At 51.7% G+C, this 25,327-nt stretch overlaps 1 protein-coding gene across 3 annotated transcripts in view; it reads left to right on the forward strand.

Annotated features, from left to right (window-relative positions):
* Positions 1-25,327, forward strand: part of Lmf1 (lipase maturation factor 1) — an 89,438-nt gene that overhangs the window by 53,914 nt on the left and 10,197 nt on the right. For 2 of the 3 annotated variants that reach the window (XM_036196386.1, XM_036196384.1), the window contains exons 5-6: positions 6,630-6,695; positions 19,539-19,706. In XM_036196386.1, coding sequence (XP_036052279.1) covers positions 6,630-6,695; positions 19,539-19,706 — 234 coding nt within the window. The remainder of the gene's footprint in view (positions 1-6,629; positions 6,696-19,538; positions 19,707-25,327) is intronic. The other variant, XM_036196385.1, reaches the window with a different exon arrangement.

The raw sequence follows: 25,327 nt of genomic DNA on the forward strand, positions 1-25,327 counted from the left end.
TTACATCAGGCTGTGTCCTCCATGCTCACGTGTACAGACCATGTGGATGCAGGTGGCACGATGCTACTGAATCACATGATGCTTGACAACAAGGAGATGGTGAATTGGACCTCTCCTGAGAGTCATCGGGAAATCTAGTGAATCTGGGGGTTCATAGCTAAGAGAGGCCCAGAACTTCCAGAAGGGAAAATGATTTCACGGAGAGGCAGATTGTTCTAAGTATTTACGAAGGGGCTGCACTTTTGAAGGTAACAAGCTGTAGTAGAAATAGTTACTGTTCTCACACACATCTCCCAGTTAACCTCTTAGACCAGGAGTCAGTTTGAGGTGTGTGCTAGTGGTGTCTTGGTGAAGCCATACTATAAGTCCTTAGGTGTCCAGGGCTTGGTGTACTCTAGCCCTGGCCTGAGCTAGCCATTTCAGGATAGCTCTAGTCATATGAACAAAAGCTGCTGCTGTCATTTTGAACTAGGTCTTTCTAAAGGGTCTCAAAATGTAAAAGCCCAGGCTCTGCCTAGCTCTGTGCTGCCCTGAGCTTTGATAAACTAAAGCTTATAGCACACCTGTCTCTTAGAGTGCGCGCACGCACACACACACCTCTCTCTAGGGATTGTGTGCTGGGCCCATCTGTTATAACACACACACACACACACACACACACACACACACACACACGTAAGCACGCACGCACGTAACCTGGTAGCATGTGGCTGTTTGCTTGGAGGCTGCATTTTCTCAATTCTTACATGAACAGAAGGCCCTGTCCTGACACTTGTGGGAGTTCCTTTCCAGCCTGGAAGTGCCAGGTGATCATCATGCCCCAGGTCCCTCTGATCCCAAGTCATCCCAGTGCCCAGTACACAGTGAGCAGGTGATTGTGTCTGCAAGTGAAAAGCTTTATCCCCACGGTGCAGACACCTTCAGTAGAGTGCCCGTTGACCGAACTCTCTGTGCCACAAAGGGTTTCACACACTGGGCCTGCGTCCCTTCCTAGCAGTGCTTTGTGTCGGGGGGGGGGGGGGGGGGGGGGCAGAGCTGAGCCAGGAGAGGCCTGCAGATCTGCAACTTGGAGCTCATTCAGTAACCCACTGTCCATGCATGCTGCTGTACAAGGAAGGGGACTGTGGGCTGTGCCCTCCATGTCTGGAGACAAGTGCTGCACTTGGGCCGGGGCGGGGGTGGGGGAGGGTGCAGCTTAAGATTGGATGGGTGCAGTCACTCCAATGCTGACATGCAATGTGTGCCCCCAACACAGCTTGCAGAGCTCATGGGCATTCCCCTCAGGAATTCAGCTCTGGCAAGCAAGGAGTGGCCCCACCAGATGCCCAGCGCCCCATGCCTAGTTGTCTTTGAATGCCAACATAGCTCTAGACCCCATCAAGCCCTTGAGGGAATACAGAGGGACTTTAGGCCACAGGCCTCTTCCACCAAGCCAGAGGGATAGGCATCCAAAGCAGATTCATGCTGTGGCTCTTCCGGCATGGTGGTTTCTATTGCCAAGCAAGAGTTTTTACGAAGCAGAATTGGGATCTCCGGACAGGAACACACTCATCCCCATTCCCTGTGAGGCCAAGGTATCTTCCATCCTCCTGGAACATTCCAGCATCTTGGTGTTCTCCTTCCCAGGCTGAAAGCAAGGGGGTCACAGGAGACTGAAGGTCACTCGGCTCCCTCTAGGTCTGGCATGCTAAGGCCCGTCTGTGCCATTTTTTTTCCTAAATTAATTTTGGGCTGAAAAAGGCTCAAAGAAGGCTTTGTTCCTCTGACACTCTGAAAGAAAGACCCGTGGGAAGTCTGACATCTGCAGCAGGAGCGAGTGGATGGGAGGAGCTCAAACGCCCTCCGCTCCTGAAGAACGCCTCAGGTTTCTAAGTGTCTCATCTCAGCTTCGAGTTTGAGTGACATTCTAATTATTTTGTTTTTTTCTTCTTTTCCTGGTGTGAGTCTCCAAAGAGTCCCTCTCTCTCGGGTTCTGAGGGATACAGAGCATTGTGCAGCTCATGGACGTCGAGGTTAGCCCTGATGGTGGCGCTCACTTCCCTACGCAGTAGGTGTGTGCTTTGGCAGCTGCCAGTGGTTCCATTGATGGACACACAGAATTGAGCCTTGCAGAGCTGGGAGTGGTCAGGCACCAGACAGACAGACCTACCCGGCAGCACTGTGTTCCTATGACCATGGCTGGACAGGACAGGGACTTCCGCTGGACGCCACCCCCAGAGCTTACAGTCTGAGTGTTTTTGTTTCCCAAGAGGTAACTTGGTTGTCAGAGTAACTCCTGCAGCGAGTCTTTAAATAGAGTGCTCCCAGGAGGCAGCCACCATTCAACCCCCTGCAGTGCTCACAGCTCCCCTGTGGTGTCGGGACTGCGGGGAGCCCTGTGGGGCCTGTGACACCCTGGAGACATTGCTTCTGCACAGAGTGCTCCCTCTAAAACCAGACTTCACGAGTAGGCACCCATTAGGTAGTGTCACATGTGAGTACTCACATGTTCCCATAGGTGCTGAGCCTAGCTCACCCTGACTCCTGGGTGTCAGTGGCGACATTTGAACACTGCTCTGAAGAGGGCTCAGGCCAGCATCTCTATGGGGCCACAGCCCCTCTTGGCCTTCATATCAGATCTACTGATTAGCCTGTCTCCTGGGCTCCCTCTGTGAGTGTGTCTAGGATTAGATATGTCTCTCTTCCCATACAACCCCACCTACCCAGATTACCTTGCTTGGGTAGCTGCAGTAGCCATTGCTGACCCCACAGCAGCCAGAGGACTAGACAGGCAACTCATGTGCCACCAGTCCCTGTTGAGATCCTCAGCTGTCCCACATCCTCCCCATGTGAGAAGGTTGTTTGTGTTGATCTCAGCATGTCTGGGAAGGTGCTGTTTATTTCAGTGTGCTAGCTTTTGTTAGAAAGACTGTTAGGAGGCCCAGACTAACCCATTCAGCTTAGTGGGCAGCAAGCAGCCCCAGCCTTGCTGAGAGGTCTGGTGACCCAAACTTGTGGCCTCCCCATAGATCATGGGCTTTCCAAGCAGCCATAATAAATGCCACCTACTGTCTCTAATGAACCTTACACTCTCCACCAATGTCCTGGTCTAGGTTCTGTGGGACTTCCTGGCTCCCCGTGTTGACCTCTCATTTTCCTCTCTGCTCCAGACACATGAGTCCTTAGCAAGCCTCCCACCTACCATCCCAGCGTCCTCAGGCCACTCTCCCATTCCTTCTATGGCAGTCCCGGGCCTCTCCAGGGATACCCACTGTCTTAGTTAGGGTTTCAGTTTCTGGGATAAAACATCATGACCAAAAGCAACCTGGGGAGGAAGGGGTTTATTTCGTCTTACACTTGGAGATAACAGTCTATCATCACTAAGGGAAGTCAGAGTAGGAACTCAAGCCGGGCGGGAACTTGATGGTAGGAATTAATACAGAGACTACAGAAGAGTGCTGCTCACTGGCTTGCTCTTCGTGGCTTGCTCAGCCTGCTTTCCTAGAGCACCCAGTACCAACAACCCAGGGAAGGCACTGACCACAGTGATCTGGTCCTTCCCACATCATCAGCCAAGAAAGTGTGCCATGGGCTGACCCATGGGCCAATCTGGTAAAGGAATTTTCTCAATTGAGGTTGCCTTTTGCAAAATGATACTAGCTTGTGTCGAGATGACATAAAACTAGCCAGCACACCCTCTCCCAAGGCCATCTCTGTCACCCCATATCCACTTGCAAGCACAAATCCTGATCCCTGGTGAGATGATGTGAACAGGGGGCTCATATCTCCTGATCTCTCTGTGAAGGGCACCATTGTAAATGCTGTAAGTGCCCTGATAAAAGAGTCCCCAGAGAAGTCCTTCACCATCTCTCCACCCTGTGAGCTATCATGGGATGCTAGCTGTCTAGTCTACGATTCAAGTGGGCCCTTGGTAGGCCTCTTCAGTTTGGATTTTCAATCCCCAGACTGAGAAATAAATTTATGTTTTTTTTATACATCACGTATCTGCTACTTTGTCATAGCATCTTAAGACCCCTTTTTTGGCCTTTCTTCTCTGCATCTCTGATGGACCTGCCTCTTCTCCCTCCTGCACTAGGATGTGGCTTCTTCTATGCCCACCCAGACCTCATTGGTACTCAGTTCAGGTCTGCAAGTGTATGGTAGATTAATGGTGGATGGACCAGTGAGTAGCTGGATGTTGGACTGGTAGCTGATAGGTGGGTGATTAGATGAATGGTGTATGGATAGATGATGGGTGGGTGGTGGATGAGTGGATAGATGGGTGGATAGCTAGATAGTGAGCAGGTGGATGATAGGTGATTAGATGATAACTGAATGGCTGAGGGATGAATAAGGGATGGTGTGTGGGTAGATGCATGATGGGTTAAATGCATGGTGGTGGATGGATGGTATGTAAATGTATGATGGGTAGATGGATGGATAGTGGTAGATGGGCCAAAGGAACTTTCCAGGGACAGTTGGAGTACAGGAACTATCATCTCAGAAGACTGTTATTTTCTCTGAGGCTGTCTCCTCGCCTTCTCTCTCAGCTAGTGTGGAAATGACAGACATTGGAGTTGAGTCTCTGTGTCTCAAGCTAAGATTTTAGTTCTTTTGGGGATAGTTGCTCCTGATTTACAAGCGAGTCACCTGACCCTGGCTTTCCTGAGAGATGGTGGACAGGCCCAGGTAATACATGTATACAGGATATGGGGGTGGCTGAGGCAGAGCCGTGGGGACCAACTGCTGGCTGCTACTCCCACTCCCAGCTGCTCTGCCTAAGGCCTCATCTGAGCCACAGAAGCTCTTCTGGAAACTACTCCCTCCGGTGCTCAGTATCCTCAGAACTGGGCACGTTCCGCTCATGGGGAGACCCTGCCAGCCTGAGCCTGGGCTTCCCATCAACACTGCTCATCAGCAGGAGCAGCCATGTGATATGGAAGCACATTTCCGTCCCCCACTGAAACTTTTGAACCTTTTGAGGTGCTGACTAGCCTTCCCTCGATGGTATCCTGGGTACCTGTAGTGTGAGATCTCTACCTTTGGATGCAGCTCCTTCATTAAAGACACAACTGGGGATGGTGCACGCCTTTAATCCCAGCACTCGGGAGGTAGAGGCAGGCGGATCTCTGTGAGTTCAAGGCCAGCCTGCTGTACAGAGCAAGTTCCAGAACAGGCTCTAAAGCTACACAGAGAAACCGTGTCTCGAAAAACAAACAAAAAAAGGCATAACAGCATTATTGTGATAGTGTTGTGTGTGTGTCTGTGTGTGTGTGTGTGTGTATGTTGGTGAGCATTGTGGAGGAATAGGGGGTATTCAAACGTGCTAATTGATATGGGTATCTTCTATCACACTACACCTTATTTTTCTGAAACACCATCTCTTACTGAACCTGTAGCTCACCAGTTAGCTTGGCTAGCCAGTGAGCCTCCAGGATCCCCTTATCTGCCTCTCAGAGTTGGCATTACAGATGGGTACCTCTGCATCCAGATTTTTTACCGGATGTTGAGGATCCAATTTCAGATCCCAATGCTGCACTATAAGCACTTTACTCACCAAGCCATCTCCTCTTTCTGTGTGTGTGTGTGTGTGTGTGTGTGTGTGTGTGTGTGTGTGTGTGTGTGTGTGTGTGTGTGTGTGTGTGTGTGTGTGTGTGTGTGTGTGTGTGTGTGTCTGTGTGTGTGTGTGAGTGTGTGTGTGTCTGTGTGTGTGTCTGTGTGTGTGTGAGTGTGTGTGTGTCTGTGTGTGTGTCTGTGTCTGTGTGTGTGTGTGTGTGTGTGTGTCTGTGTGTGTGTGTCTGTCTGTGTGTGTGTGTGTGTGTGTGAGTGTGTGTGTGTGTCTGTGTGTGTGTGTGCGTGTGTGTGTGTGTGTCTGTGTGTGTGTCTGTGTGTGTGTGTCTGTGTGTGTGTGTCTGTGTGTGTGTGTGTGTGTGTGTGTGTGTGTGTGTGTGTGTGTGTGTGTGTGTCTGTGTGTGTGCATGTAGGTGCATATGTACGTGAGGTTGCACACACATGCCTACATGTGGAGGCCATAGGACAACCTTGAGTGTCATCCTCAGGAATGCTGTCTACCTCCTTTGAGACAGGATCTCTTGTTGGCTTGAAGCTCACCAAGTAGGCTAGACTGGCTGCCAGCATGTCTGTCTCCACCTCCCCAGCACTGGCATTGCAAATGTGCACCGCCACTGGCCAGCTTCTTATGTGGATTGTGAGCATTGAACTTGGGCCCTTGGGCTTGTCCGGCAAGCACTTTACTTAGTGAGCCATCTTCCTGACTCCCTAAAGAATGGTTTTAAAGAAAACACAGAAAGGTCCACGGGTGCAGTTTAGTGATTGCTTAAAACGGGCGAGGTCCTGGGTTCCATCCCCAACATACACAGGCCCTGACTGTGTAGAGGATGACAGTCCTGCAGTGGGCATGTTGGCTTTTAGTCCTCAGGAGGAGCCTGGACGTGCTTATCATAAAGCTGTTTGGATTTTGCCCTTGGAGTACTTCCCACAGAAAGAGGCCCCTCCCTTATTCTTTGAAGCACAGCAACCTGACTTTGAGGATGGGTCACTTCTCATCCCCAGAAGAAAATCCTGTTTGGGGTCCTTGTATCTCAACCACTAGCCTGTGACTGATGCTGTCCTCTGTCTTGCCTCTGCAGGGCCTAATCAAGATCCGTGGGGACAAGTGCTGGTTGGACCTGACCTGCATGGACTTCCACTATGAGGTGAGCATGGATCTGGCTGTGGCTGAAGCTGGACGCTGCTCTCAAAAGTTCCTTCATCCCGCCTTTCTCTGGGCCAGGGGTGGGTCACCAGGTGGTTTATGGAGTGTCTCCTCCTGCTGGGCTGGTTCCTCTGGTTCTCTGGTTCCCTTTTCCTGCCCGGGCCTCCCTCTAGGCCAGGCTAGGCCCCATCCCGGGAGCTGCAGTTCTGGCTGTCTCTCCTGCAGGTTCAGGGTGAGACTACTCTATGCAGCCTTCTGCTGTGCCTGGGCTCCGAAAGACAATTATCCCAGGCACCAGGGCAATACGGACCCTTGGCCCAGGTCTCTGTCCCTCAAAACAGCCTGCCCTTACAGATGCTCATGCACTTGTGTTGGAGATGAGGTCAGGAACAGCTTTATCCTGCAAATTAATCCAAGGGCATGTGACACCATGGTGATGTCCATCTGCCCATCACACTAAGCCAGGAGAACTGGAAATCCTGCATGTGCCTCACACTTCTTTCTTCTCCCTGCCCCAGCCCACACTGCCCACTGCTGGAGACTAGCAGTTAGTTACTGCCTTCTCTCCATTGAGAGCTGTGGGTGCCAGGCTCTACCTTTGTCATATTTAGTACTGAGTCTAGACACTTACATCCTCTAACCACTGGAGACACTAACCCATGCAGCTGCTCCTCTGGTGTGCTCATTGCTGTCAATCAGCTGGAGGGACACCCTGGCTGCTTGTGGTTAACCAGGATGTCTAGACTTTACTTTTTAAGGTCTTGAGAGTCCCCATGCTATCATTCCCATCTATCCCTGAAATCCTGTCTCTACTTGACTAAGGGCCCCACAATCTTCTCTTTCCTGTGGTGGGGTTTCCACCCTCTGTAAGTGCCGGAGAGGAAAGCATGTTCAGCCTTGCAGTGACAGGAGAGCAGCCATTAGAATGAGTGGCTGGCTGTATGCAGTGAGCTATTTGCACATATAGGCCGTGGCACAAAGGGTAGGGCCTGTCAGTGAAGCCTGGGCTTCCCCTGTCTGTCAGGTAGCAGCATCTTACTAAGATGGTCCCACACCCGCACAGCATGGTGGGTGTCAATGCTATGGACACAGGTCACCTGCAGGTTAGCACTGGCAAGTTCAGGAACTATCTGTATTCAGAGTTCATAGGGAGCTGATGCATCAGTGTCTCCTTGACACAAAGCCACGGGAGGCCTGTTCTGCAGAACAACCACATGCTGGAGCCTGTACATCCTGTATCATGCATCTCATTATAAACCCCGGCCCACTCAAGAGCTGAAGCATCTCAGTTCCCTGTCCCCTTCCCCAGGGCCGGCCAAGCACATATGAGGCAGGGATCACATCACATCCATAGAAGCCCCATGGCCACTGCTGCACTCTGACTGGTGAAGGTCAGTTGTGAAGGTTCCTGAGCCTAATGGCTGCTTTGGAGTATGATAGGCCAGGTGGGGGAAAGTAATCCTTTTATCTTATGGGTCAGGATGACAGACTGGTGTTCTGTCCATGCATGGCCAGTGGACAGGGTATGCCACTAGCTAGCCTAGAGATGCTAGAAATTCCCCCAAACCCAATTCTTCCTGGTTAAGGATTAGCCCAGGCATGACATAGTACACTTGAGGAGAAGCAGAGGATGCCTGTCAAGGGCCCAGCATCAATGAGGGGGCTGCTGGCATGTAGGCCAGAGCTGGAGGTGGCTGGCCTTGGAACAGAGCCAGACCCAACTGACCTGGGCTGTGATGAGAGGGTATAATAGGGAGAAGGCCCTCCCAACAGAACAGCCTCTTCCCAGTGGCTACCACATAGTGCCTTGTCTCAGAGCTGTGTTTTCTCAGGTTCCATAGTTGGCATCCAGCTGAACATAGGCCAGCTTTATGGTTAGAACTTACACAGTTTATGACGACTGTCCACGTGGGTATCTACACCTGTGTTTTTGGCACTACAGTTAACAGGCAACAGTTCAGACTGGGGAAGGAAGGCCTAGCTGGATTCAGGCAGAAACATCAAGGGTAGGTCCTCCATCTCATCCCTGCAGAGACATGGACAGCAGAGAGACTGCAGCTATGCATGTGAGCTAGGCCAGTGTCAGTGCTAAGGCCAGGCCTTATGGAATCAGTGCTTATGGATGCATTAAACTGTAGCCCTCGAGCTCTGAGAGACCATAGTCTCAACCTAACTGCGTCCAGAGACAGCCCCACATCAGACAGCTGTCATGTCCCAGGTGGTCTATACCCTCTGTTCACTTTGGCTATAAGCTTGGGTTCCCATGGCCATGTTCAGTCAAATGGCATGTTAGATCAGCTCACAGAAAGAACTCATGGGATGTTTTATTGAGATTCTGTTTATTATAAAGTAAACATTTGGGAAAGGCTAAAGGGAAGATACATGGTCTCTCTGGTTCCCTCCTGAAGCTTCAGCATCCTGGCTTGAGCATGCTGACCTGATTCACTCTGTGGGCATAGCTAAAGAACTTGCTGTCGGGTCTGGTAGTCATAGCCAGCTCCAGCACTGACCCTGGGGTCTGGTGAGCAGAAAACTCATGGCAGGAATCTCTGTGACCAACCTCATGCAGGAGTGGCATCATCAGCATGGATTTCTGGTGGATAACAGAAGGTGGATACCACCAGTGCCACCCATTCTAGGGGTTTCAGGAGCTGTGGGCCCCGAATTTAGACAAAGGCCAAGTATAGATGTTCCTTGACTATAACAGGGCCATGTCCTATTGGAAGCATAGGATTACCACCAGCCTTACACATAGCACAGCTGGGTGTCACAGCTGACCATGCACTGTAGTTCACCTTCACAACATTAGAGAGGATCCTATCACTCATGACCAGCCCAGGAAACTGCCAGGGGATGGTTTCTACTGAGCATCTGTCACTCACACACTGTTATAAGGTTAAAAGGACCCTAAGCTGGTGATCTCAATGTTCTTTCCATATCATGAAAGCTCCAAGCCCAGCCCACCAGCAGCCATACCACCTATGAAATTCTCTACATGCTCTGCTTGATATCAGACACCCTGTCCCTGGCAGGCAGGAGGATATACCATGTGACTTCACAGGTCCTGTGTTCTATAGCCTGGAAGAGACTGGTGAGTCCCTGGGTCCTGCTGGTTACTGCAGGGCTATCCTCAAATATGGCTCACACAAAGTGCCTGCTGTGACCACTGATCACTGTTGTGCAGGCCCCTGGAGCTCAGCTCCATGTTGGTGTCATAGAGCCACACAAACAGCCTCCCCGAGCATGCCCTCTGCTGGAGCACCATCTGGAAATGCTGCCAAGAAGCTCAGGACCCTGCCCACAGCATGACAGTCACAGTCCACTGTGTGCAGCATCCAGAGGATGCTGTGAGATGCCATGGCCTGCAGCACTTGGCTGGTGGAGGCATAAACACGGATCACTCAGAGCAGCTGTGTGTCACTCAGGGAGTACAATCACATTTGGGTATTCACCTCACCAGCGTGAATGCACCCAAACCTTTCAACAGCAGAATGCCTCCATTTCCCACATTCAGACCTGGAGTTGGGTGTGTCCCTTATAGAAAAAGCTTCACCCTACAGCTTCCCAGCTAAATCTTAGCAAGGATGGAACCTTGTGGTTCACTCAGCTGTTGGAAGATGTTCTGGCCTGCACACGGTTACCCATAGAGGACTGTGCTGGCCTCTCTCCCTCTCCCTCCGCCCCCCCCCCATGTATTCTCTCCCTTTTTTCTCTCTTCCTCTTTCTCATTCCCCCTCTTCCCCTTTATCTGTCTCTCCCTCTTGCTCTGTCTGCCTGTCTCTGCTCACCCCTCCTCGTTTTCTCTCTCTCTCTCCCCTACTTCCCCTGCCTTGCTCAGGGCAACATGAATGAGGTAATAGAAGTCTGCACTGTTGCTCTGCTGAGCTGACCTTTAATCCAGGGAAATAAATCACTTTCAGCTCCTATTATTGGTGAAGCCCTGCAGCCTCGGCATGCACAAAGGAAGCCTTTGTGCAGCGATACTTCTTTGTAAGTAGAGTGTCAAGCCCGTGGTAGGAGCAACTGATGTCTCCTCCACCATGGTCAGCACAACGCGGGTGCCATGATTATGCCTGGGAACTGGCAGGCCGGGCAGAGCCCGTGGGTGTGTTGGTGCACATCCCTGCATGTCTACATATGTGTTCTGTAACATGCCTGTATATTCACATGTATATTCAGGCAGTGTACCTGATGTAGGTGGTGGGCAGCCTGCGGCATAAGCCCGAGGACCTGGGCTCTGTGGCTTTCTTCCTGCTCCTCCATTTCTCTAAGTAGGAACGGAGTCTGTGCCCACAGGCAGCTTTGTTTAGCATTGCTATAGTTTCTCCTTTCTCTCTCTTGAGAGTAGGAGGTTTCATTTCCTGTGTAGGTTTCCTATCTCTAAAGATGGGAACGATGGCCCCAGGTTGCAGCAAGGATAGCACTAATCCCTAGGGTGCCAAGTACTTATGTGGGCATGTGTCTCAGATGCTTCCCCGGCACTGGGAGCTGGGGCAGCCCAGCCTGAAGATGCCATCTGCCAGTCCCTCAGAATGAGTTGGGAGGAGTGCACCATGGGAAGGAAGGATCTGAGGGTGCTACCTCTCACACAGAATACCTCCACAGCCTGGAAGCCTGCTGGTCAGCTGTAACTGAGGAATGGGGAGGGCTCCCGTCAGATAAGGCTGCCCCCCCCATAGGAGCACATGGTCAGCTGGGCTGAGACTGTCTCCCCCTGGGTTGATGTTTCCTCTTGACCTGAACAGTGGTTTAAGGGTGGGTGTGTCTCCACACTGGCCACTCCCTCCACACAGGGCCCACTGTCATCTTGGTCTTTCAGCACACGGTAGGTGCTCTCAAAGGCGTTGGGAGCCATAGACTGGCCTGTCCCTGGCAAAGCCCAGTGGGCACGTGAAGGCCCAAGTCATCCCTTCCATTCTTTTAAACAAACTGCTGCTCCCAAGAGTTCAGGAAGCAACATCGTAAGATAGCTACACCACAGAGCATTTCAAAAGCCCGAGTTATAGAAGTTACCGTCCAGTGGGTAAAGGTGCTTAACACCAAGTCTGACCACTTGCGTTCAATCCTCAGAACCCACATAGAAAGAACAGACTTCCTCAGCTTGTCCTCTGATCTCCACGTGCACTATGGCGTCCGCATGTGCACACACATTAAATAAGTAAACGTAAAGCATTTTGAATGGTGGTGTCAGCCCTTAAGGACCACTGCCTCGCCAGGCAGCGGTGGCACACGCCTTTAATCCCAGCACTTGGGAGGAGAGCCAGGCGGGTCTCTGTGAGTTCAAGGCCAGCCTGGTCTACAGAGTGAGATCCAGGACAGGCACCAAAACTACACGGAAGAAAAAAAAAAAAAAAAGAACCACTGCCTCAGCCGTGACAGGCATTGAGATGGGAAAGGCTGTCATCTGAAGACAGGTATCACACACGTTTAGGAGGATAAGTTTAATTCTGTTGCTGGAGATTTGCAGGGATTTCATGCTATCTCTCCACCTCATCCTTTTTCCTCAAGACATGATAGCAGCCCTCTAAGAGCTCAGGCTTGGTGAGACTGTATGCCTCAGTCCCCAAGAGCCACAGGAACACCCACTGGGTTTCCATCCAAAGAGCTCAGCCTCCTGGCCACAGGCCTAGGCCCCCATGAGCTCGTGGATTCTGGCTGACTGTAGGGTGTCCACTGGAGAAAGGTTCCTGCTCCACTGGGAGGTCGGGGCTCTGGGCTCTCAGTTCTTCTACTTAGCACATCTTCTTGGTACCTATTCAGCATCTGTTTTCGCCTGCTGGTCAGCACTACACTATTTCCCTTGCCAAACTCCCAAGTGGCGGTCCATGACTGGATGGATACCTGATCAAGAGAAGCCACTTCCCTCATGAGCCAGGCTGTGGGCCACAGACTCACAGGGAGCCATCGTCTGTAATATGGAACAACCCTTTGCACTTGATTTATGCCACCTTGGTACATCCTTGGTGCAAGAGCCCATTGCCTGCAGCTCTCGTAGGAGCAAACGCCTGTGTTGCTCCTGGAGCTACCACACGTGAGGGGAGCTGAGGATGCATGGCATGAGTCCCTGTCAGACCATCTCGGCATAGCCTCAGACATCTGCCACTCAGCCTCCTGGCTGCCCGGCCCACTCCTCTTCATCCTCGCCCAAGGCCCAGGAAGGCCCTGTACTTGGGGCTGCTGGTTGCAGGCCAGCACCCACTGGCCTGGCTGCCTCCCGGGCTTCTGTGACCAGCATCTCTCATCCATCCCTCAGAGCTCACACAGACACACATGTGCGGGGCCTGTGGCTGGAGTTGCTCCCACAAACTCGACACCACAGTCCAGCTCCACCTTTCCTCCTGCTTCCAGAACTCACCCAGTGTGGGGCTCCAGCCATCAGATCCTGCTTCTAATTGCAACTGGGAGACACACACTATCAGTTGTCTTGGGCTGTAATTGGATGAGGGTCACTGAATGCCCTGCAATTTAGGGGCCCACTGATCTGGGAATCATTTGTACCAAGGTTGAACATTCCCCACGAAAGCTGTAAATGTTAACTTCATGGAAGTTAACTGTTGCATTCAGTGGCCTGGTTGCTCTGGCTTATATGCTTGCCCACTGGCAGTTCCCTTGACTTGGAAGGAATTGTTTTGTATGTGTCCTGGGCCTGTACTTGTCAGGGCCCCAGGCACAGCCTGGCTGGGCTCCAACCTCAGAGTAGTTTCTTCAGCTGCAGAGTCAGGCCTGTGCCCCGTGTCACTAAGAAGGACAAGCCACCAGACCAGGATCCAGGAGTGGTGGCCTTGCATCTCCAAGTTACCTTCTATGATGATTTCCACCCTTTGCATAAGGGACAAGGCACCAAAGACAAGCGGGTATAAGGTCTTGGAGCCACTGCTGTCATGGCAGAGGTAAGGACAGGAACAGCCAGACTGCCCCTCTGACTTGGTGACACTATCCCAGGTGGCTGTGAAAATTAAGTGATGTAATACACACTGGAATGCAAAGCCAAGCTACAAGTGTGCAATTACACTTCAAACTATGTGAGAATTTTCCACATATCTTTCTTCTATTGGTTTCTCATTTAATTCCTTTACTGTCAGGGAGAATGCTTTACACACCTTGAGTCTTCTAAAACTTGTTTGTTTTTAAAAAAATCCCTTTAGTGACCCAGTGTTTGGTTCATCTTGTTGGGCATTCCACTTGAGCATCAGAGTCTGTGTAAGACAGCAGTCGTCAAGATGGCATGGCTTGATTGGTTGGTAGTGTTTCCCAACTCCTCTGTACACTTCCCAATTCTCTGCTGGTATCAAATATGGGTGCACATGCACACACACGCGCGCGCGCGCGAGAGAGAGAGAGAGAGAGAGAGAGAGAGAGAGAGAAATCTCCAGTTAAAACTGGATGCCCATAAGCATATGTAGGTCCCTCCCCTTTGCTTGGTGTGTTTGGAGCTGTGTTGCTCAGGGCATAAGTGTTGGTGCTGGTGTGCTCGCAGATGTCAACAGCCTCTTCTTCCCAGAGCTTTCCCGTGTTCCCTCTGCTTTGTCCCCCACTGTGCTCCAGCTTGCCCGTGACAGGTGCCTTTGTGGTGGCTCTTCCCCCTTACCTCTTGGCCTGCATATGTCCTCACATTTGGAGTCACTGCTCGTGGGCAGCATGTAGCCGGGTCTGATTTGGTTACCCAGTCTGACAGATTCTGCTTTGAACCCAGTGTTTAGGCCACCATTCCACGTCTGTCTGTCACCTCACTGTTGGTTTTCTCTTCCTACCATCTATTCTTTACCCCCTTTTTTCATATTTGTTTGACTTTTTGCGGGTTCACCGAATATTTTCGTGGCTGTTCTCTCCTTCCTTTTTTACCAGCTATAACTCTAACTCTGTGCTCATTTGGTTCTTTATTCATTGTCTGGCTTATTAGCTCTAACTTTGTGTCACTCTCTGTTATTTATTTCTGTGGTTATTTTAGAATTTATACACGTGCTCTGTGCACAGGCATATGTATGTGCGCGCGCACACACACTCACATACGTGCATGTATAAGACATAATGGATGAGTGTCCACCTCAGTTCACCTTCAAGTGATACTAATTTAAAACTTGTGAACGACCTTGACAGAAATCTACCACCAGCGCCCCACTGCCCGCTGCCACTATCAATGCTTTTATACATTGTGAGATGTATGTTGTTTGATGTTCACTTCTTCTAAAGATATTTCATTAAGGGCCAGTGAGATGGCCCAGCAGGTAAAAGCACTTGCCCAACAAGCCTGACAATCTGAGTTCAATCCCCAAAGCCCCAGTGGAAGGAGAGAACTGACTCCAGAAATGTAATCCTCTGACCTTCACATGTATACTTCACACACACACACACACACACACACACACACAAATAATAATAATAATAATAAAATAGTTATGGTTTTGTTTTTTGTTGTTGTTTTTCAAGACAGGGTTTCTCTGTATATCCCTGGCTGTCCTGGAACTCACTCTATAGACCAGATTGGCCTCAAACGCAGAGATCCAGCTGCCTCTGCCTCCCAAGCTGTAGGATTAAAGGAATGCACCACCACCGCTTAGCTTAATAAAATAGTTTTGAAAGATAACTAAAGTAGGGCGCAGCCCCTGAGCTTATCAGTAGGCTCACAGACTCGACTTTTCTTGTAGCTCCCAGTTTTCTTCACCTTCCCATAGCGTGGCTTATGGACTCTCTCAGCACGCTGCTGCATGATGCCGTCTTTATTTCCCCTTGAGTTCAGAACTCTAGGCCGACAGGCTAGTGCCCTAAGGGTGTTCTGTATCTCCTCGCTTGCGTCATTCCCCAGGAGGAATCCGTGTCTGCTTCTCTGTAACACGTCTTCATTCTGTTGGCCTTGAGATTTTTTTTTATCACGAATCTTGAACAGTTTGATTAGGGGGTGTCATTTTCTTCCTGCTTCTTATGCCTCAGGTCTGCTGACGGTTTTGTGCATTTATGGGTTTTCAGGTTTCCTCACATTTGAAAAATGTTTCACATACCCTCGTCTGGGGATCAGATTACCATGTGTGATGCCGCCTAAAGTTGTCCCTCGGGCTCCTGGTGCTTTATTTCTCTTCAGTTTTCTTTGTGCGGCTCCCTCTCAGTCTCCACCGCTGTCTTCATACACATACCCGTTTCCTCTTCAGACTCTTCTGCTGATCAGCCCGTCACGTGCCTTCTTAATGGTGTAAATGTAAATTCTTTGCCTGTTAGCTTTTGTGTGATTTCTGTATCGCTTTGCAGTTTCCATGGGAATTATACAGAACGTGCTGAAGTGGTTTATACCAGCCTCGCCTCACGCAGTAGCACGCTCGTGAGCGCTCTGCTCCCGTGCTTCCCTGTCCTGTCCTCAGTTGTTGATGCCTCGGAATTACGCCTGTATATGTTTGAAGCCGAAGTTTGCGCTAACAGTATTATAAATGTGTTAGTCTCGAGTTACGCAAAAACGAAACATGGGATCACAAGCCACGGTTCCCATAATGCTGCTTTTAGACTAATGATGGCTTTTAAAATACACGTCTGTTCCTCATACAGAAAACAAAGTGGGGTCGTAAATCTGCTGCCGCCACAGAAACTTTTGAATTTGAAGGGATCTTTCTTTTTTCCTCCCAGGGTCCTGTGATGTGATGTTCCAGGTTCTTGGAGGCTCTGTTTTACACTGTGTAGGGCAGGGCTACCCACACATCAGGTGAAGGCCAGCGCAGTGTGCCGGGGTCTCCACTAGCCCTCCGAACATCAGTGCTACACCTTGTGGCTGTCCACACAGCAGCATGACCTGCATACAGCAGAGTGAACTTCCTCATATGGAGGTGGCCTTCCTTACAGGAGGGAGACCCTTGTCACACGGAAATGATATTCCTCAGAGCGGGGTAACCTTCCTCACAGCAGAATGACCTTCCTCACAATGTGTGGCCTTCCTCATATGGAGGTGGCTTGTCTCACAGTAGGGTGTCCTTGTGAACCTAGCTTCTTCCGGCCATGAGAAATCTCTTGTCTGTGTTCTTTTGGTGAAGACAAGTCCAGTGGCCAGCTGGGGCTTGAGGAGAGAGGACACAGACTCCCTTCTCAGATGATCAGTTGCACATCTGCTGGTAGATATCCCCTGTGGTAATCTGTACCACAGAGAAAGCCCGGTGGCCTCGTCTGGCCCACAGTGCTTTGGTCATCCCAGTGGTCATCCTTAGGTGAGTGCCTCTACTGCTTGTATCTCCTCCTCTTCACCCCCAGTCAGATGTGGGAAGCAGCCAGCAGCCAGTGCTCAGCACGGTAAGGAGGCCCATGGCAGAGCTTCCAGACCTTCCACCCCTGCCCAGAGGCGCCCACCATGGTGGGTCTCGGTCTCCAAGAGCCAATCACCATGAGCTGTAGGCTGCTGGTCTGCTCTGTCCTGGAACATGGCGGCCTTGTCTGTGCTGAGGCCTCCCCAGCAGTATGAGTCATTTCAGAGATGAGCTTGGCACTGTCGCCTCCACATTCTGAATACTGGTACGCAGTATTCAGGTGTAAGAGGCTACGTACCCATAACAACCTAGACTCTGAGGTTTGGACCTGCCGAAGGCACACATGGACCAACTTCCTGTGAGCTCCAGGTGGGGCCAGTACACAGATGGCCAGAGATTGGCCAATAGTGAAGGCTGTGGCAGGGCAAAGTCTCAGTGATCAAGTCAACATGTGACACTCGAGAGTTGTAAGAAATTTGTCCTCCAGATGGCAATCAGGTCTTCCCTTCACAGGCCCCACCCCACCCCCCAAGCCTGTGATCTTCTGTCTCTGAGGGAGGAGGCAGACTGTTCTGTTCTTTGGCCATTCTCAGCAGGGACCCATGCAAGAACAACACAGACCTGTATCTCCCCAAGATGTGCCACCCTCAGGATCCCCAGCTAGGCACCTTCACCCCCTGTGCCTCCTGGTGTTTTTCTTACTTAAGATGGTCTCTGTGTAGAGCCTAGGTGTAAACTGTGGCCCAAGGTCTGGACTACGCTGGGCCTCCGGCAGGGCTGCGGTGTCAGCGGCTCTCCGTGCTCTCTCTGCTCTATGGGGTGCAATGTTGCCACCCCCACCACAGTCACACTTACCCACTCCCAGCTTTCGTGCAAACAGAGATGAGCCTTGTCCTCGGCATAGTAAGCAGAGAGGCTGCAGCCCTCCCTTGTGGTGCGGCATTCAGAAAAGAGTGGCCCACCTCGTCAGGAAGGCCAGCAGCATTGTGCGCTAACTCTGCCTTCTGCATCATTTCTCTCATTTTTTTCTAGTATGGGAAACCACAAGGACTGCGGTAGGGGGCTTCTTCCTGTAGAATCCAATTCCTAGTTCCCTAGCAACTGCCTCACTGAGTTTGTGTAGACCCCTGGCTGAGCGGAGGTCACTGCCTCAGTGTTCCACTCTTTGTAGTACATTGTCGTGCAAGCTGATGGACAGTGTGCAAATGTGAAGCACAGTGACTTTGCAGGCACTGTGACTTACCGGCCTCAGGTGGCATCTTCGCCAGTCCTGTACAAGTGTGCCAGTGTGTATGCGGCCATGTTCACCAGGCTGTGGCAGTCCAGTGCTGGGCGAAGTCTGCACTGCTCCATCCTTAGACTCTGCAAACGGTGCCTCCAGTTGGGACACAGTCTCCAAGTCCAGGGGATGTGGAAGTTGACCCTCATTCTCAGAATCTGCCCATCAGGGGACAGTGACAAGGGCTGCAGCAGCCCAGGGTGGGGGCAGCAAGCCAAGTGAGTTTCGTCTTCTGGTCCTGTGGGAGTGGTGAATCTGGGAGAGAGTAAAGGGTCTCCAGCTGCAGAGAAGGGTGGATCTGGCAGAGATCTTGCAATGACCTCTGTCTCCTGGCACAGGGCTATGGGGTCACTTTACTTAGACCAGTTACTTATTCTGTTGGCAAACAGTTAAAGAGAGGAGGTGATTCCCCCCTCCAACACACACACACACACACAGCTAGGTTGAGGGTGGCCTGAAGCATCCTTAAATGAAAAGCTTGGCTTCTGTCCTGTCCTACTAAGCTGTTTATTTTTCTTGTGATTACATGGATGGTTCAAGTAGCAGGGGCCCTGCCTGGGGTGGAGCGGGGCACATGTAGGAGCTGGGTGCTTGGGGAGAGGTGTCCTTCTGGCATCCTTCTGGCAGGGGCTCCACACCTATGAAGATGGGGTGGTGAGTTGACAAGTAGGTTCTTGAAGTGACCCAAGGTGAACTCGCAAGGGGACTGTGCCTAGGAAGAGGCGAAGTACCAAGCTCTGTCCTCTGAGCACCACTTCAGTCCCCTCTCCACCTCCCTTTACTTCCTGCTCCTGCTTATTCAGGGACACTGCTACTGTGACCCTTATCCCCTGACTCCAGTTCCCTGTGCGCAAGCCCATCTCCTGTGTCACAAGCCCCCATGGATCTGCAGGAGCCCCTGAGAGGGCAAAGGGACCCCAGGGCAGTGGAGCCCGGCAGTGGGTGGGAGACTTGAGGTGGACTGTGAGTGCCCGTGGCAGGCTATTGGCAACTCAGTGAGCCATGAGCCCCAGGCAGCTGCCGCCCACAGTTCCTCTGGTGTGGGCAGCAGGCAGGTTGTTGAATCTTTCGATACTTCATCTGTTCACAAGTGTTTAAAGATGTCTCCTTCAACTAGAGTTTACACTTTTGCCTACAGATAGCGAGGGTTTAAAACAGAACAACAACCCAAAAAAACCCCTTGCTTTTGCTTCGAAAATAGCCTGCCCACGGAAGTCCTCCAGCCCCAGTGGGCGGGGCCAGTTGCACATGCACAGGGCTAAAGAAGAGATGGTTTCTCCATAGCCGGGGCAGTACCACCCTACCCAGCCAATGTTGGTAATTCAAAAGCCCCTTTCTGTCCCCACAGACTCAGCCAGTGCCCAACCCGATGGCCTACTACCTGCACAGGTCACCCTGGTGGTTCCATCACTTTGAGACACTCAGCAACCACTTCCTAGAACTCCTCGTACCTTTCTTCCTGTTCCTGGGGCGCCGGATGTGCATTCTTCACGGGGTGCTGCAGATCCTTTTCCAGGTAGGCTGTGCCAAGGTGCCACCACTTGGGGTCCCCATGTGTCTACAGAAGACAGCAGCCTGCTTCTTTCTGTGTTCACCCCAGGGCCATGGGGAGAGGTCTCGCCAGCTCCATCTCATCCCCTGCAGGGGCCCCACTCCATCTGATCCAGGCTGGATTCCCGGGTCCCCTTCCCAGCTTCCATGAGCCTGTGGCGGTGTCTGGTTACCCTCAGAAAGCTGCCTGTGGGCAGCAACACGGGCCTTGCTCAGGCACACCTCAGCCCCACATAGACACTCTGTCTGTTCTTGAATCCAACCCTAAAATGTTGTGTCTTTCTACATGTCAACGACAGTCTACCAGGAATTTGGGTGAGTTGGTTAAGACAGGGTCTTGCCATGTAGTCCTGACTAACCTAGAACTTGTGGTGGTCCTTCTGCCTCTACTTCCTGAGAGCTGATGTTACGGACATGGGCCTCTACACCTCACTCTCTTTCTGCCTTTTGAATCAGAGTCTCAGTAAGTTGTCCAGGCTGCCCTTGAACTTGCTCCTCCTTCCTCAGCCTCCCCAGCCACTGGGAGGTGATAGCCCCGCACCACCAGGCCGGGCCCACCTTGTGGTTTTGCTTTTCCATTCTCAGGCATGAATGGATGCTGACCGCGGCTGACATGTTCCCCCATCAGTCAGGAGAGGTCGCAGGGTTTCCCCTTCAATATGTTAATGAAGAGAATTACATTACTGCTGCTCTGGTTGATCTGGTTTCATATTCTAGAATAAACTCAGCGTGGTCGTGCTGGAGATATTTTAATATATTGCTGGGGCTAATTTGCCAATGTTTTGTTTTAGATTTTGCATGGTTATCAGTGAGAGAGACCTGTCTGTAGTTTTCCAGCATACCGTGGGCCCAGTGTGGATTCCCTGTCGGGATTCATTGCCCCACACTCTAGAGACTATCCCCTCCCTCTCTCTCTGAAGGTCCATGGAGACCCAGGCAGCCTATTCTCAAGAGCCTGGGCAGTGCTGGGTGTGCTTCTAAGCAAAGCTCTGAGACTTTTGCCGTGGCCTAGCCTGTGGCTGTGGGACATCCTTCTCAAGGCAGCTTTGGCAGTCACCTTATTTCTGGGAGTAAACCTGTCAGTTTCACCTGTTTTCAAACTTATTAAGGCAAAGGGGAGAGGGGACAGCACCTTCTCCTGGTGCAGAGTTTAGATCCGTGAGCCTGTCTCCCTCTGTGTCCTTTCTCTCTGTGCAGGGCTGTGTTTAAATCAGGACTGTGAGCAGATGTTTGAGTCTCACTGGCACCTTTGCCTCAGTGACCGTTGGCTGCTAAATCACCTCTGGCTCCTACCTGTCCACCAGCTCTCGGTGCTCCAATATGTTGGCTCCTTTTTGTTTTGTATTTTAATCGGGATACTCTAGAAGCTATGCAGAGATTATAGACAATTCCTTTGTGCCCCACATCCCCACTACGAGCACATCACACTGATGGGGTGCAAGGTGGTGGTGCAGTGGTGACCCGTAACTCACCAAGGTCCACAGAGCGTTCTTTGGGTTTGGACAGTGGAGAATGTTTATGCACCATCCCTGCCATCCAGACCTCTTCCCTACCCTGAGAGTCATGGGAGCGCTGCTCCCTCTTCCTCCAACTTGACCCCTGGCCTCAGTCTTTCCCAAGCATCTTGGATTTGGAACCACAATGTCCTCTCTAGCCAGCTTCTCCCAGTCATGTGTTTGAGGCTCCTCCCTATAGCTTAACTACCCCTGTCTTCTCCGAGCTGATATTTACATGGAGTGCATATTTCCCACACATCTTCTGGAGGCCACAGACAGTGCCAATCTTGAGATGACAAAAAGATGTGCCCTACTGGCCCCTTGACCCAGACCTCGCCCTGTCTGAGAAGCAGGACAGACTTCTGCAGTCCAGCTGGATGGACTAGACATTGAGGAAGAGCCATACATAGCCTTGGGTGTGTCTCCATTTCTTGTCTTGGCCCGTGTGTAAGGTTGGGTAGGGAATAGGGATGCTCCTGGGCCTGTATGGCCTAGTAAGGAAGTTGGTGCCTAGGGTGGGCCTTCCAGAATAATACCCAGAACCTCAGGGAGGGCCAAGGCAGGCACATGTGTCCCACACTGAGCACCAGGAAATTTTTGCAGAGTTCAGGGCTGCCATGATGCCGGCAAATCTGTCTGCAGTGCCTCAGCTGCACAGGTAGGTACCAGAGACAGGTGTCACGAGTCCTCATCTAGGCAGAGCAGATGCCTTGGGATCTGGGGTCTCCTGGGGTTCAGGAGTCTCTTCTTCCTGTGTAGAAGGAGCTGTAAAGCAAGCTTCTCCCAACAACCCCCATGTGGGACACCCTAAAAAATGAAGAAGCCTATAGCACACCCTTCAGGAGTTGCTGCAGCCTTGAGCCGCTGTTAACTCCTTGTAGCCCTTGCAGAGGCAGCAAGGCATCCCCAGTATTTGCTGTCAGTGGGGGATCCCTGGCTAGCAGCTCCCACCTGACTCTAATGGTAGAGAACATGGAACTGGCCACAACATGTCCAGAAGAAAATGGAGACATCCAGGGCTATGGCTTTTCCCCAGGACTGGTCTGACATCCCCAAGATCCAGCTGAGACTCTTCCCACCTACCAGGCAGAGTTAAGTATAGGGTCGGGGTCAGCAGGCATGGCCTTTACCATCCCAAGAGCCCCTGTGGAAGGTACTGGGAGTGACTATGAGTTCTTTACCATGCAGCGCTGTGGCCAACACACAGCACCCGCCGCTCTCTGGCATCTGAGTGCAGCCTGGTGTGGAGCTGCACTGTGTCCTGACCCAGTGGTTCCTGTGTTCCTTCCTGTGGGCCAGGCAGAGTTTGAGTTCACTCACTTCCTCCCACACTCGGTTTACACAGCTGCTCCTAGGATCCCCGCAAGGCCACAGGATCCACGTGGGAAGGGCCGAAGAGCTTTGAGGGGATGACCCCGGAAGGGGCGGTATGGTCAGCCTCCGCTGCTGAGCTAGGTCAGGACATCCGAGGCCCACCATGGTATCAGTCGCCACCAAGGAACATAAGGAGGTGGGGTTGGTCCTGAGACTCAGCAGAGAGAAGGCAAGGGAGGGTTTTGGGAGAGGCAGCTTTGAGGTTGATTGCTCTGTTAGGGCCACGTGGAGCTACCCAGGTGGCTTGGGAGCATGCACATGTGAAGGTTCCTGTGACCACATACATGTCCTCTGAAACTCCTGTCTCCCCAGTGGGAAGCCTGCAAACATGTGTCCTCTGTGGTAACTGCAAGCCCAGCAGGGACATCCAGAACCCCCCCTCTTCCTTTTGGGGTCATGTTGCATCTGCCTGGGACATCTGCTGTAGCCTCTCTGGGGCTAAATTCCACCAACACACGTTCATCTTCTTCTGCTGTCCCAAGCCTTACCCGCTGCACAGCGCAGGGCCATGCTCCAAGCCGGTCATCTGCAGAGCACACGGAGAGTTCGTTGAGGACTCTGCTGGCCAGGGGTAAACACAGATGGGCTGTGACGAGATTCATTTCCCTCAGAGGGGATGGCTGTAGTGACGCTAGAGGGAAAACAAGAAAGATAAGATCCCTTTGGAGCACTTGGACCATGTGCTGCCTGATGAATTCCAGTCTTACTGAACAAGCTGGCTGTTCGGGGAGGGGATTCTGAACTGTGTGGGCCGAGCTGGCCTGACCCCTGAGCGCAGCCACCATCTGTCCACCTGGCGAAGTGTCACAGGCTCTCCACAGTGCTTTGTTAGGAACAGGATTTCACCTGGGGACGGTTAACCTATGTCATCACCTTGGCTGGATTTAGAATCCTCGCTAGGGGACACGCCATCGGGTGGGTCTGTGAGGGTGTTTCAGAGAGGATGATTATTGAGGAGAGAACACCCACTGCTCTGAGCATGGGTCCTACGATCCCACGGACTGGGGCCCCAGACTGAATGAAATAGGGAGAGGGAGAAGAGGGAGCTGAGCACCCACATTCATCTCTCTCAGCTTCCTGGCTGCAGCTGTAATGTGACTGGCCACCTCAGGTTCCCACTGCCATGCTTCCCCTCCACGATGGACTGTGTGCCCTCGAACTGTGAGACAAACCCTTCCTTCCTTAAGTTGCTTTTGTAGGCTTTTCAAAAACAAGTAAATACAAAGTGGGCTCTATGGAGCTTAGTTCTCTGGGATTTCCTACTGAGTGGAGGGAGTTTTGAAAATAGGTTCATGCCAGCAGCCTTCAACAAGGCCATGAGCTCTAGGGTGGGCTATGTCATTCAGAGCTCCCCAGGTGTATAACCACAACTGTCAGGCAGCTGAGGTGGTCTCACGCAATGTGGGGTTCTAGGTCATCAGCAGTATAGCCGAGTCTGCCCATGGGCACACTGACCCCTGGCTCATGGCCACAGGACATCACCCCAGCCTCACCGGAGCAGGGGCAGACAACAGGTGGACATGTCATCTCTGCAGAGTGGTCAGCCATACCCTCACCTCAAGGCTTTGAGTTGCAATCTCACTGCTCAGAAGCTAGAAATGATTTGAATTGTCTGAGGAGGTGACTGGTGAGGAGTCAAAGTCACCATCTGTCATGTGAGCCAGCTGTTCCTCCAAGAAGGTACTTAACTAGAGCTTTCAAGGCAACAGATTCCAAAACTACAGCCCAAAGGGATGCTGTGAGACCTCTGCAGTAGCTGGGTGCCGCCTGAGGCCCTTCCTCCAGCAGCATTGGGCAGTATCTTGGGATTCACTGAGAGCCCCAACAGTAATTCTCTATGCCTTGCTTTCCATGGAAATAACCATGATTGGGGAAGGAAGGAATAAAGGCCTGCCCCTGCCCCTGAAAGCTGAGAGGAGAGGTTCTTGGCACAGGAGTGTAAGTTTAAGTACAGTGTAAGTACTCGGCATGGGAGTCAGTACAGTTCACACATTTCCATCATATAATTTGGTCCCTAGAGGAGAAACCATTAGGGCACACAGATTAGAGAGGTGTGGCAACCCAGCCTGTTGCACCAGGGGCAGTCTTAGGATCTGCCACCTGCAAGTTGGGAACCCAAGAAGGCTGGTTGGTAGTCTGGTCTCAGTCCAGGCTCAAGAACCAAGAACCATGGGAACCAGTAGTCTTCACCCTGGCTTCATTCACAGACCAGGAACTCCCACAGACCAGAGCAGGAGGTGGACGTCCATCATAGGGAGAGGAGCCACGCCCTTCCTGGACACTTGGGTTCTTTCCAGACTCTTGGTGGGTGGGTGATGCCCAATGCATTGGGCAGGGCAGTCATAACTCTGGCTGGTGTTTTTTTTTTTTTTTTTAGCTGAGGATCGAACCCAGGGCCATGAGCTTGCTAGGCAAGCGCTCTACCACTGAGCTAAATCCCCAACCCCTGGCTAGTGTTTCTGATGCTTTCAAACCATTCTTCTGGACCTGCACAGACACCCCAGAAACAATGCTTCATCAGCCAGCAAGATGCACCCCAGCCCAGTCGGCTCCCACATGTGATAACTGTTCTATTAGATCAAAAGTCAGTTCTAAGCCAGGCATGTGGCACACCCCTTTAATCCTGGCACTGGGGCTGGCACAGGAGGGTTGGGAGTTTGAGAACAACCTGGGCCTAGAGACCCTGTCTCAAAAACAAAAAGTTCTGTGTTACAAG

Source organism: Onychomys torridus, chromosome 8 (assembly GCF_903995425.1).
Source record: "Onychomys torridus chromosome 8, mOncTor1.1, whole genome shotgun sequence".
NCBI lineage: Eukaryota > Metazoa > Chordata > Mammalia > Rodentia > Cricetidae > Onychomys > Onychomys torridus.